The sequence below is a fragment of the Amblyraja radiata genome, chromosome 6 (genome assembly GCF_010909765.2).
Source record: "Amblyraja radiata isolate CabotCenter1 chromosome 6, sAmbRad1.1.pri, whole genome shotgun sequence".
Classification (NCBI taxonomy): domain Eukaryota; kingdom Metazoa; phylum Chordata; class Chondrichthyes; order Rajiformes; family Rajidae; genus Amblyraja; species Amblyraja radiata.
In genome coordinates this window covers 18,321,896-18,335,681 of record NC_045961.1, presented here as the reverse complement: position 1 = coordinate 18,335,681, position 13,786 = coordinate 18,321,896, and the positions used below count along the sequence as shown (strand labels likewise).

The 13,786-nt window shown below is 45.7% G+C and overlaps 1 protein-coding gene across 3 annotated transcripts in view; it reads right to left on the bottom strand.

Annotated features, from left to right (window-relative positions):
* nek3 (NIMA related kinase 3) overlaps nt 1–13,786 on the bottom strand; it is a 31,897-nt gene that overhangs the window by 1,472 nt on the left and 16,639 nt on the right. For all 3 annotated transcript variants that reach the window (XM_033022273.1, XM_033022274.1, XM_033022276.1), the window contains 7 exons: nt 9,664–9,718; nt 8,092–8,292; nt 7,911–7,989; nt 7,646–7,707; nt 4,102–4,213; nt 1,708–1,863; nt 516–650 (listed from right to left, as the gene is read on the bottom strand). In XM_033022273.1, the coding sequence (XP_032878164.1) occupies nt 516–650; nt 1,708–1,863; nt 4,102–4,213; nt 7,646–7,707; nt 7,911–7,989; nt 8,092–8,292; nt 9,664–9,718 (800 nt within the window). The remainder of the gene's footprint in view (nt 1–515; nt 651–1,707; nt 1,864–4,101; nt 4,214–7,645; nt 7,708–7,910; nt 7,990–8,091; nt 8,293–9,663; nt 9,719–13,786) is intronic.

The window sequence follows — 13,786 nt, the reverse complement described above, 5'->3', positions numbered from 1 at the left end:
TAATGGCAGAAGATCATTTTCCAACCTCGTGCTCACATTTAGTGCCCTCAACCCTTGTAATCAGCTGACTTGCTATCCACATACTCATGAGGACAGCCAGGTATTATTGCAGCCATCGGTAAACAACGCACAGACCAGCACAGCCCTCTTCTCCAGTGTCTGTGTAATAGGAGCACAAAGTGATACTGTACAGCATAGAAACAGGCCCGTCGGCCCATCTTGATCATGTTGACCAAGTTGGCATAGTGGGATAACCCCATTTAGCCCGTATCCCTCGAAACCCGTCCTATCCATATATCTGTCCAAATGCCTTTTAAAGTCGTAATTGGATCAGTTTCTATAGCTTCCTCTGGCAGCTCATTCCAGATACAGACTACCCTCCGAGTAGAAAAGTTGTCCTTAAGTCCCTCTTACATCTCTCCCCTCTCGCTGGATAGGTGGGCACAGGTGAGAGGTGAAAAAAAGATAATGAGAAAGAAGTGTAACCATTTTTCATTTATAACTCTAATTCTTACCTCCTTTATTTATCGTGTAGGTCTTAGAAGCCAGGTTTGTGTTAATATTCTGTAAGAAATTAAGAACTGTTTCGGGAGGTTCTTGGTTCCATTCTTTTCGCAGATTGATTTTTGGAAACACTGAAACACCGTCACCTAATAAATAGCAAGGTGTTAATATCACCGTATAGAGTCATGGAGTGATACAGCGTGGAAACAGGCCCTTCGGTCCAACTTGCCCACGCCAGAAAATGTCCCATCTACACTAGTCCTGATACAGCTGAATTAAGTTAAAAATATAAGAAGAAATTAAATTGGTTCCTGGACTAGCTTACAGCTTATATTTAGTCTCAAATTAGGCTTTTCTCCAGTAGATTAATACAGCAAAGCAAGTTTAGGCTTACCTCAGGTTGCTGTGTATTGAGATAATGAATAACTATAACATTTGTCTACCATTTAACGAGAGAGGAAGCAGAGAGGCAGCTAGATTGATCTCACTAAGAGGTATTGACAAATGGCTGATGTCTTTAATATGTAAAATACCTTGCACCAAATGTCCGATGTCTGTGAGGGGGGAAGTGACGAGAGAGGAAGTTAGATGGATCTAAGGGGTATTGACAAATGGCCAATGTCTTTAATATGTAAGATATCTTGTACCATATGACAAGATGCTTTTGATGTGACGCATTCAGTAGAAACCTTTATTTCCTGTACCTCTGACCATGACTAATGTTTGTGGAATGTGCTAAGGTGACAGAAAAAAACTATATAATACGATGTAATTCTGTTGTTCGGAGAGGTGGAATGAGGACAGTGAAGTGTCTGTATTGCTCACTTGACTGGTGTTCCTTACCACTTCTATCGGCCGATAATAAGTAAAGTTTTGAACTGGTCTACCAAACGTTTGTGAGTTGTCTGTTTATTAAGAAGCGAATCTGTTTGATTGTTATAAAAGTAACTTTTTCAGTCCCACCTGCCTGACTTGGCCCATATCCCTCTAAACCTGTCCTTTCCATGTACCTGTCGACATGTACCTGCCTGAACTACCTCCACCGGCAGCTCGTTCCATACACCCACCATCCTTTGTGTAAAATAAGTTACCCCTCAGGTTCCTGTGAAATCTTCCCCACCCTATGTATGAATCAAAACATTCCCACAAAGATCTGTAAAGATCAGCACTCTGCAAACCGACAAAGCTGTAGCTGTAAGTTACCGCGGTGATCTTCGCCAGCGGTGAGGACTGACGAGAGCGGAGCATTCTCAAGGATGCCCAGCACCGTGTCCGGAGGGAACTCATTCCACTGCCGTCGAGCAGCCTCCCCACGGGCTCTGGAACTGTGTATCACCGCCTGCTCCCCTCTGGGCGTCACTGTGAAGGAGGGTAAAGACAACTAAACAAGTTGGAAGGTGAAGGGGAGAACCCGATTACACAAACCATGCACAATTTTAATCTGTCACGGATATTAATCCCAGCTCTTCACGTTCAGGAAAAAGAACCGTTTAATGCCTAATTTGGTTGGTCGTGTTTCTCTTTTTATGATATGATGTGACATTGTTCAGGAAACGACAGAGGAATCTCCATCCATTGAAAACTGCACCGGTAGAGCTGCTGCCTCACAGGGTCAGAGACCCAGGTTCGATCCTGACTATGGGTGCTTGTCTGTGCGGAGTTTGTACATTCTCCCTGTAACCGCATGAGTTTTCTCCGGGTGCTCCGGTTTCCTCCCACATTCCAAAGACGTACAGATTTACAGGTTAATTGGCTCCAGTAAATTATTAAATTATCCCTAGTGTGTGTGTGTGTAGTTCAGCATGGACTCGGTGGGCAGAAGGGCCTGTTTCCATGCTGTATCTCTGCATTTGTAACTGCACTAACCCGCATAGTTCCTCTCACTCATTGCAACTTGCCTCACATCAGAAATCTGCTCAAACTCTTGTCACATTTTCAAATATATAAAAATTGCTGCATAGAGCACTCTTTGTCGTTTTCTTAACAATGTTAATCATATCACAAAAAGAGAAACATGATCAACCAAATTAGGCATTAAACAGTTCTTTCTCTTCCATCATAGATGAGGCTCTCACTAGGGTCTCCTCGATATCCCGCAGCTCTGCTCTTGCTCCCCCTCCCCTCCCCTCAGTCGTAACAGAGACAGAGTCCCCCTTGTCCTCACCTTCAACCCCATCAGCCATCGCATACAGCACATAATCCTCCAACACTTTCGCCACCTCCAACGGGATCGCACTACTGGCCACATCTTCCCATCTACACCCGTCTGTTTTCCGCAGAAACAGTTCTCCCTGGTCAACTCATCCCTTCCTATCCAAACCACCCCCTCCCCAGGTACTTTCCCCTGCAACCACAGGAGATGCAACACCTGTCCCTATACCTCCTCCCTCGACTCCGTCCAAGGACCCCGACAGTCTTTTCAGGTGAGGCAGAGGTTCACTTACACCTCCTCCAACCTCATCTATTGTACCCGCTGTTCCAGGTGTAGACACCTATATATCGGTGAGACCAAATGCAGGCTCGGCGATCGTTTCGCTGAACACCTCCGCTCAGTCCGCCTAGACGTACCTGATCTCCCGGTTGCTAAACACTTTAACTCCCTCTCCCATTCCCACACTGACCTTTCTATCCTGGGCCTCCTCCATTGTCAGAGTGGGGCCCAGTGCAAATTGGAGAAATAGCACCTCATATTTCCCTTGGGCAGCTTACACCCCAGCGGTATAAACATTGACTTCTCTAACTTCAAGTAACCCTTGCTTTCCCTCTCTCCATCCCTCCCCCTCCCCAGTTTTCCGACCAGTTTTACTGTCTTCGACTACATTTTATCTCTGTTTGCTTTGTTGTTAACTTCTCCCAGCTAACAATGACCTATTCTATATTTTCCTTGATCTCCATTCCCTTTGTCCTATTTTCACACCTTACACTATGTATCTTCCCCTCTCCTGACATCAGTCTGAAGAAGGGTCTCAACCCAAAACGTCACCCATTCATTCTCTCCAGAGATGCTGCCTATCCCGCTGAGTTACTCCAGCATTTTGTGTCTATTAACAGTATTTTATTATTTGATTGATTGAAAGATACAGCGTGGAAGCAGGCCCTTCGGCCCACCAAGTCCATGCCAACCATCGATCACCCGTTCACACTGGTTCCATGTTATCCCACTTTCTCATCCATTCCCTACACACTAGCGACAATTTACAGAGGGCAAATAACCTAAAATTCCTCATGTCTTCGGTTTGTGGGAGGAAACCCACGCGGTCTCAGGGAGAACGTGCAAACTCCAGAGAGACAGCACCCAAGGTCAGTACTGAACCCGGGACTCTGGCGCTGTGAGGCAGTGGCTCTATCACTAACAGGAAAAGACGGCTGATAGGATATAAAAATAGGAAGTCCAAAAATCAAATATCCCAGTAAGAATTACGTGATTTGTCTACTTTAAATTTTCAAGTAAAATACAAATAATTGCAATATGTCAATGTCAATATTGTCATCAATGGGACAAGTGCAAAATCTGTGCAGCCTGTAAAAGATGCCAGTTACACCTGGACAATTGGCACATGAGGAACAGATTACGGAGCATGTAACAGATTACTTCACCTTCCATTTGAGAAGCAGTTACTTCCAATGTTTTTTGCGCCAGACCCGTGGCGATGTTTTTGCCTTCTGCCGCGTTCCATTTCCGAATGGCTGGAGATTTCTCTGTCGTTTCCTTAACAATGTTACGTCATATCATAAAAAGAGAAAAATTATCAACCAAATTAGGCATTTAACAAATACTGAGACTAGGATATGGTTAACCTGACATGGATCCCCAGATAAGCACTTCAGAGTCATAGAGTCTTGCAGTGTGGAAACAAGTGCTTCGGCACAATTTGCCCACACCAGCCAACATGCCCCATCTACACTAGTCCCACCTGCCTACATTTGGCCCATATCCCTCTAAACCTGTCCTATCCCGTCTAAATGTTTCTTAAACCGTACAATAGTATCTGCCTCAACTACCTCCATCGGCAGCTCATTCCATACATCTACCACCCTCTGCGTGAAAAAGTTACCACTCAGGTTCCTATCTTTTCCCCTTCACCTTCAACCTATGTCCTCTGGTCCTCGATTCCCCTATTCTGGATAAGAGACTCTGCAATCTACCCAATCTATTCCTCTCATTATTTTGTACACCTCTATAAGATCATCCCTCATCCTCCTGCCCTCCAAGGAATAAAGTCCTAACCTGCCCAACCTCTCCCTGTAGCTCAGGTCCGCGGGTCCACAGAATGTAGTTGAGGCCAGTTCATTGACTATATTTAAGAGGGAGTTAGATGTGGCCCTTGTGGCTAAAGGGATCAGGGGGTATGGAGAGAAAGCAGGTACAGGATACTGAGTTGGATGATCAGCCATGATCATATTGAATGGCGGTGCAGGCTCGAAGAGCCGAATGGCCTACTCCTGCACCTATTTTCTATGTTTCTATGTAAATCATTTCTGCATCAATTTAGAATTTTAACTTGTGGGCCCACTCTTGTCCCTATCTATAATTATCTTGAACCTAATAGATCGGTGGTTGCTGGTCTCAAAAGGCTCATCCATGAACACTTCATCCACTTGCCCCTCCCAATTTCTCAAAACTCGATCAAGAGTTGTCCTCTCCCGTGTCGAGCCCTCACCTATTGCCAGAGGAAACTCTCCTGAGCACATCTGACGGGTTCCACTGCGTTTAAACCTTTCGCACTCTGACATTCCCAATCAATGCTGGGAAAATTAAAACCCCCGACTACGACAACCTTATTGGACCTGCAGCTGCCTGCAATCTCCTGTCACATTTGCTCTTCTAATTCCCGTGGACTATTTGGGGGCCTGTAATACACCCCCAAAAAGATGATCATCCCTTTCTTCTTCCTCAGCTCCACCCATATAGCCGCACTAGACGAACCAGCCCTAATGTCACCCCTGACCACTGCCGTGACATACTCTTTAACCAATATTGCAACCCCCCCCCTCCTCTTTTACCCTCACCTCTATCTCTCCTGAAGCATCTGTACCCTAGAACATTGGGCTGCCAGTCCTGCCCCTCTCTTAACCAGGTTCCCGTAATGGCAACAACATCCCAATCACCTGTGCCTATCCATGCCCTATGTTCATCTGCTTTACCCGTCAGGTCTCTTGCATTGAAATACGTGCAATTTAAACCACCATTCTTTCCTCACTCCCTTTCTGTCCTCTATACTTTCTCTCATCATCCTACACACCAACTTCTAACCTCACACCTGCCTCGGTCCTGTATAAACTAGATAGCATCCCATTGGCAATCTAGTTTAAACCGATCCGTTATCACCTCCAGTGAAACACATCTCTGGATATTTCTGCACCATTATCAAACTACGGACAATGAGAGCTGGTAACATTTACCAGAATCTGGAGCACCAAAATCTTAAGTCAGACTAACCGGCTGAAAGTGCCACGATTTTGCTTTGCTCCCTTCTTGCACTGTGAGGTAATATTGGCAATTTTCCAATCATCTGGAACCAATCCTGGCTCTAGTGATTCTTGAAATATCACTATTAATGCCTTCACAATCTCTTTTAAAAATGTTTTTTAAATATTTTATTTTATTAGAAGTAAGTACAATCATATGGCACCAAAGTGCCTAATATATATTTTCATAATACATTTTATGTACAGCTTCTTATTTTTTTTTGTTATAATAAAGAAAAATAAGAATAAGAAAAAGAAATTAGATAGTAAAGGATAGAAAGACGTGAGATATATAGTGTGTGAAGAAGAAGAAAAAAGAAGAACGAATGAAGAAAGTTGAAGAAAAGAAAATAGGAAAAAGAGAATAAGACATAAAGAAAAGAAGTAATGAGATCATTGTTTATTATCTTGACCAACCCTCGTCTAGTCCTGAAACAGTTAGCTTTTACAATTGTGTTGCACCATATGATTCCAAAAAGACGACAAATGGAGACCAACTCGTTATGAATTGGTCTGATTTATCCATTAGGAATTCACAATCTCTAAAGCTGCCTCTTTCAGAACCATAGGGCACAGTCTAATGCAGCAAGTGGGGAAGGGTCTCACATACTCCCAACTTGTCAAAGGTGGGAAGGCTTTGAGATGCAAGAAGCAGGTCACACACCCCAGGATACCCAGCCTTGACCTTAGCTCAGAGCCTTCGTATTTCTGGCTGGTCAGTAACTAGTTACAGGTCAACCCCAGGATACTGATGGTGGGCACTCAGTGTCTGTAGCACCACTGAACCTCAAGGTTAGGCTCTCTCTCCCTTTCTCTTTGGTTGGAATATTTGTGCCACAAACAGCAGTCATACACCGTGGAAACAGGCCCTTCGGCCCAACTTGCCCACGCCCACCAACATGCCCCACACAGACTAACCCACCTGCCCATGTTTTGCCCATATCGCTCGAAGCCATTCCTATCCATGTACCTGTCCAAATGTATTTTAAATGTTATAGTACCTGCCGCAACTATCTCCGCTGGCAGCTTGTTCCATATACCCATCTGCCTCTCACCTTAAACCTATGTCCTCTGTTTCTTGATTCCCCTACCCTGGAAAAGAGACTGTACATTCACCCTGTCTATTCCATTCATGTACTCCATTATAAGATCACCCTCATCCTGCGCTCCAAGGAATAAAGTCCTAGCCTGCCCAACCTCTCCCTACAACTCAGGCTCTCGAGTTCTGGCAACATCCTCATTAATCCTCTGCACTCTTTTCAGCTTGAACACAATACTCCAAATGCAGCCTTTATATCTTGCTCAACTGTGACATAGTGTCTTAACTTCTGTAGTTTGGAGATAGAGCATGAAAAGCAGGCCCTTCGGCCCTCCGAGTCTGCGCCAACCAGCAATCACCAGTACACCAGTTCTATCCTACACATTGGAGCAACTTACAGAACTCAATTAACCTACAAGCCCGCACGCCTGTGGAATGTGGGAGGAAACCAGAGCACTCGGTGAAACCCACGCAGTCACATAGAGAACGTACAAACTCCACACAGACAGCACCCGTAGTCAGGATCGTAGCCAGGTCTCTGGCGCTGTAAGACATCAACTCTACCACTGTGCCACTGTTCTGACCCTTCTATACTTTAATATTATAGCATATTTACCAAGAGTTTATACAAACCATGATCCCTTTGCTTCCACGAGCTCCAGCAGAGTGTTCTCCACATTTACTTGCTACACCGCCTGAGAAAGACCAATACATGGATTGGATCAGCATCTGGAATAAATCTCACTATTCGGTATTTGAATAATGCACAACAGAATTTCTAATCCTTATTAATTTTTTTTTTTTTAATTTAAAAACTATACTTTGTTGAAAATAAAAAATAGTTCATACACAACAAAACCCGTGCAACACATCATATATTCTCAGTGTCTGTACATACCTTTCCCATCTTTTTTTTGTTTAGTTGGTGTGGTTCTTTTCTTATTCGTTGTCGCTTCACTGAATTCCTGCTTCACCATCTGTGGAAGCAGGTTGATTATAACAGGTGCCACAATCTGGGACTGTACACGTTTAAAGAACGGCCCGTCAAATACTAATGGATAAACATCAGATCTCCTCACCTCGGGTGATAAGTAATTGCGGATTAGCTTTGCAAAGCAACGCCTGGCAAGAATGGTGTTAATGGAGGGCCGATCCTTCGAGCTCCTCTTGAACATTTGTTTAAGGATGTAATGCAGCTCATAGGAGTACAGACTTGGAATTGGGGCGTAAGAGCCTTTACAGATCTTCAGTATGAGACTCTTCCAGCTGTTCGACTGGAACTAGGGAAGCAAAATAGTAAAAATAGATTCATTTGCAGAATATATGGTGATCGTCACGGTGGCGCAGCGGTAACGTTGCTGCCTTATAGCACTTACAGCGCTGGAGACCCGAGTTTGATCCTGACTACGGGTGCTGTCTGTACGGCGTCTGTACGTTCTCCCTGTGGCCACGTGGGTTTCCTCCCACACTTCAAAGATGTACAGGTTTGTAGGTAAATTGGCTTGGTATAAGTGTAAATTGTCCCGTGTGTAGGATAGTGTTAATGTGCGGGGATCATGGGTCGGTGCGGACTCAGTGGGCCGAAGAGCCTGTTTCCACACTGTTTCTCTAAACTAAACTAAACTATATATTTGACAAAACCATTGAAAAGCATGGCACCAGAGAGTAATTTACTGCACTAAATGAATCATTTTGTTTCACTCTGAACTGGTTAACCTATTAGCACCAGTTTGTGATGCACATTTACTCCTCTCTCAGAGATCTTTCTATCTCCTGAGATCCTGAAGAGAAATCCATCTTTGATCAGAGGTAGGAAACCCAATCGAGACTGTCAGTGGCAAGATGTACCCAACCTCGGACAATTCATTGACTTCAATAGAACCAAATGCAGGGATAAATTAGCATCTGTACACCTCACCCAGTACCCGTAACTGAGCAAGATTATCCCTCTCGTCTCCATGTTACTAACATACCCCATTTGAAGATAACTCTGATCACCTTCAGGGTTCCCAAACTAGTTTCAGGTGGAACTCTTTTGTCTCATATTGCACCCATCTGCTTATCCGCGCCCCCGCATCCATCTATCACTTGCCAGACTTTGTCCCATCCCCACCTCTCTTTTCCAGCTATCTCCCCCTTAAAGGCCCTGTCCCACTTTCCCGAGTTACTCACGAACTCTCCCGAGTTTTCCCCTTGATTCGAACTCGGGGAATGTCGGGTAATGTCAGTAGCGAGCACGGAGGAGTCCGTAGATGTTTCGTAGCGGCTCGTAATGCCAGCCGTGGGAACTCGGGGCATCAGGTAAGTCGGGACATTTTTTCAAAGTGTTGAAAAATGTCCACGAGTTAAAAAAATAACCCCAAGTACCTACGAACGGCTATTACCGTAATTCCCCGAGTTTGAATCAAGTGGAAAACTCGGGAGAGGTCGTAGCTCTGGAAAGTGGGACAGGGCCTTTACTCCATCAGTGTGACGAAGGGTCCCGACCCAAAACGTCGTCTGTCCATTCCCTCCACAGATGCTGCCTGACCCGCTGAGTTCCTCCAGCACCTGGTGTTTTGCTTATGATTCCAGCATCTGCAGTTTCTGGTGTCACCCTAAATATTTTCCCTGTTTACAGAAGCATATCAATTGCGATAGCATTTACTTACAGGATGCCGCAGAGCACAGATTTCATATAAGACACATCCCAAGGCCCAGATGTCACTAAAACAACAAAACAGATAGACATGAAGTGACTTTGGTACAATCTAATAACAACAGTTTTTATTGTTTCATCAGTGGAAATTGTAGAACTATTTCTACAGAAACCCTTCTATCACTAACCAGTTACATAGATGTTGGTGAGGCCATATTGCTCTCACCCCAACCATAGACTGTTTTCCCTCCTACCATCCGGGAGGCGCTACAGGTCTCTCCGTTGCCGGACCAGCAGGTCCAGGAACAGCTTCTTCCCTGCGGCTGTCACACTACTCAACAATGTACCTCGTTGATTGCCAATCACCCCCCCCCCCCGGACACTCCTCCCACCAGGAAAAACACTATGACTGTATGCACGTAAATAGATTTATTTATTGCTCATATTCTATGTCGCTCTTCCAGGGAGATGCTAACTGCATTTCGTTGTCTCTGTACTGTACACTGCACAATGACAATTAAAGTTGAATCTGAATCTGATATTTGAAATATTGTGTTCAGTTTTGGTCACCCTGCTATCAGAAAGATGCCATTAAGTTGGAGAGAGTGCAGAAAAGATTTGCAAGAATGTTGCCAGGACTCTGGCCTGAGTTATAGGGATAGGTTGGGCAAGCATGGACTTTATTCCTTGGAGTGCAGGAAGCCGAGGGGTGATCTTATAGAGGTATTTCAGATGATGAGGGGAAAGATAGGGTGAATGCAGAGAGTCTTTGACCTGGTGCAGGGGAATCAAGAACCAGAGGTTTAAGGTGAGAGTGGAAAGGTGTAATACGAACCTGAGAGGCAACCTTTTCCACACACTGAGAGAGGTGGGTATATGGAACAAGCTGCCTGAGGAGATAATTGAGGCAGGTACTGTAACAACATTTAAAAGACACTTGGACAGGACATGGATAGGAACGGTTTGAGGGGATATGGGCCAAACGCAGGCAAATGGGACTGGTGTAGATGAGGCATCTTGGGCAGCGTGGACAGGTCGGACTGAAGGATCTTTCTTTGCTGTGAGACTCTATGGTTATGTCAGTTTTGGTCACCCTGCTATAAGAAAGATGCCTTTAAACTGGAAAGCGTGCAGAGAGGATTTACGAGAATGTTGCCATGACTCTCTGGCCTGAGCTATAGGGAGAGGTTGGGCAAGCATGGACTTTATTCCTGTATTTTGCTGTTTATCATCAGGAGCTTTAAAACAAACCATGATATTGCCCTGAAATAATCGGTTACCTGCCCATCACCAGACACAGTGCCTTCAGAAAGTATTCAGACCCCTTCACTTTTTCCACGTTTTGTTACGTTACAGCCTTATTTTACAATAGATTAAATTCTTATTTGCTTTATCATCAATCTACACACAATACCCCAAAATAAAGAAGCGAAACCAGGTATTTAGAAATGTTTGCAAAGTAATTAAAAATAAATAACTGAAATATCACATTTACATAAGTATTCAGACCCTTTACTCAGTACAGGTGCACAACCTTTTATCCGAAGATCCAAATAACGAAAACCTCCGAATAGCGGCCATTTTTTCGGTCCTTGAAGAAAGGTCCTTGAAAACGTTCACCGAGGGCGGCCCGCAGAGGTGACAGCGGAACCTCCGGTCGGTCAGCGAAGAAAGGGGAACTAAGTCCCCATTCATAAAAGAGAAGGTGAGGGCATATTGCGCGGGAGGGTTAATAATTGACAATATGCTGCTGCCTGCCCGCTGAGTTAAAAAGTTCCCACGGTAGACTCACGATACACAGTGCAGATTGTCGCTCCCTTCAGTTTCACCCCACCTACGCCCCTCTGCTTCCCCGCCATGTGTGTGACCCCTTCCCTCCCCTCTCCAGCTCCCCGCCCATTGCACCGGCGCGGGGGCTTTGCATTGTCTTCACGTAGGCGATTGCAGCAGGACCGTGCCAGTCATGGGAGACGTCAGGACCAATTGGACACCGACCCCCAGGCCCACCGCAAGCACGGAGAACCCAGAGACCCACAGCCAACAGCAGCCCAGCCCAGCCCCGCTCCAACTACAGAGGAACCTGGGTTGCAGCTCGGGGCGTCGTAGGGGGCCATCGGGGAGCGGGTTCCTGTTGGTCCTGTCGTCTCCGGCCACCTGCCATCCTCCGGGAACTGTACCGCCCTTGCAGGAGAGTGGGGTTGTTTGCAGTTGCAGAGGGAGGGGGCAATTCACATAAACATCCATCACAGTGAGTCTCCTCCTCACTGTGATGGAAGGCAAAGACTTGTCTCTCCCCTGCTCTCCATTCCTCTCCCGAAGTCGAGGTCAAAGCCCCCGGCGGGCGCTAGCAAGTCCACGGCCACTCAAAGCCACGGCGGGCGATGTAGGGCCCCGCCCCGGGTCTTGATGTTGGAGCCCCCGGCGGGCTCTAGCAAGTCCGCGGCAATTAACAGCAAAATGAAAACGCTTCTGAAGCTCCATTTACTTTTAAATTTAAATAATCGTAAACTCTCAATGCGTTTGGAAATCAATTTTACTGAGATGCAAGCTTACGATTATTTAAATGGGGAATGGAGCTTCAGAAGCGTTTTTATTTTGCATGTTAAAACCCACCTGAGAACCATGGGCGATTTTGCACTTTTACTGACGGGTTTCTAACTTTTAATACTTTTCATATAACAAATGAATAAAGATAAAAAGTCAATAATGCCACTTTTGATGAAATGCAGCGAGCAAACGCGATAATTCCCGATATTTTGGATCTTTAAATCTCCAAGAAAAAAGTCCGCTATCAACTTCCGCTGTATTTACACCTTCAGCTCGCTCTTGTATTTACCTTAGTTTCTATCTTTTTTTTTGGACTGTAAATTTAGGTAGCTGTGCCTCACGGTCACCCCGACCGGCTCCGTAAATTGCAGCTCAAAAACGGGCCGTTTTCGATGTTTTTAACGGGTGTGAAAGTGCGTGTTTTCCCATCCACTAACATGTACCGGAAGTGACGCTTGTCCCCCAGTTAAAATTTTCGGTCACGTGAGTGGGGATTTACGCTCCAGTGACCTTTCGTGAAATCACCCTATTGTGCTGTTTGATCGCCCCCTGCTATCCCAGGGACAGGGAGACACAGCGGCTTTTTAGACTGGTGGGCAATCACTTCCAAAGTTCTGCCCACACAGTCAGTACACCTCTCCTACACTGCATTTCATACAAACATTTATTCTGCAAGAAAAAACGACATTGAAGACTCAAACTCGCGATCGAGTAACTGCCAGGATCAAGGCGCAAACTCGCGACCTTGCGGATATGAGCCGAGCACTCTACCACTGAGCCAGCCATTAAAATCTACGCTAAAAAATTTCCATTCCGAAGACCGACAAATTCTGAATTACGAAAAGTGTCTGGTCCCAAGGCTTTCGGATAAAAGGTTGTGCACCTGTACTTTGTTGAGGCAACTTTGGCAGCGATTACCAAAGATCCTATAGCGGAGCAAGATGGATTACTCTCACGCAAACGTGTAGTACGCTCATGGGCGGATTCATGGGCGATTTTATGACTCATTTTAGCAACCTGCCCCCGCCATCTTGTTCCGCCATCTTGTTCTGCCATTTTGCTCCGCCCTCTTGCTTCCGGCCAAAGATTGGATCCGCAGCGGGGAGAAGGAGTGCGCGGCCCGGGGCAGCAGGGAGAGAGAGTGCTATAAGATCTTTGGCGATTACAGCCTCAAGTCTCACCCGCTGAGATTCTCCAGCATTTTTGTCTACCTTCCTTTGTCTTCATTGAATTGAATTGAATACCTTTATTGTCATTCAGACCTTACGGTCTGAACGAAATGTCGTGCCTGCAGTCATACATACAATAATACAATAATAAACAACACTAAACACTAATTAACATCCACCACAGTGTATCTTCCAAGCACCTCCTCACTGTGGTGGAGGCAAAAATCTTAGGGTTACTGTCTCTTCCCTCCTCTTCTCCGTCTGCGCTGGGGCGATTCCCCACCGGGTGACAGCACAAACAGTCCCGCGGCTCACCGAACCCCGCAAACGGGCCGGCTCAAACACCGGTCCGGGGTGGTCGAAGCTGCCGCCCTCCAGTCCAGCGGACACAGCCGCTGGCCCGTGGCTGAACCCCGGACT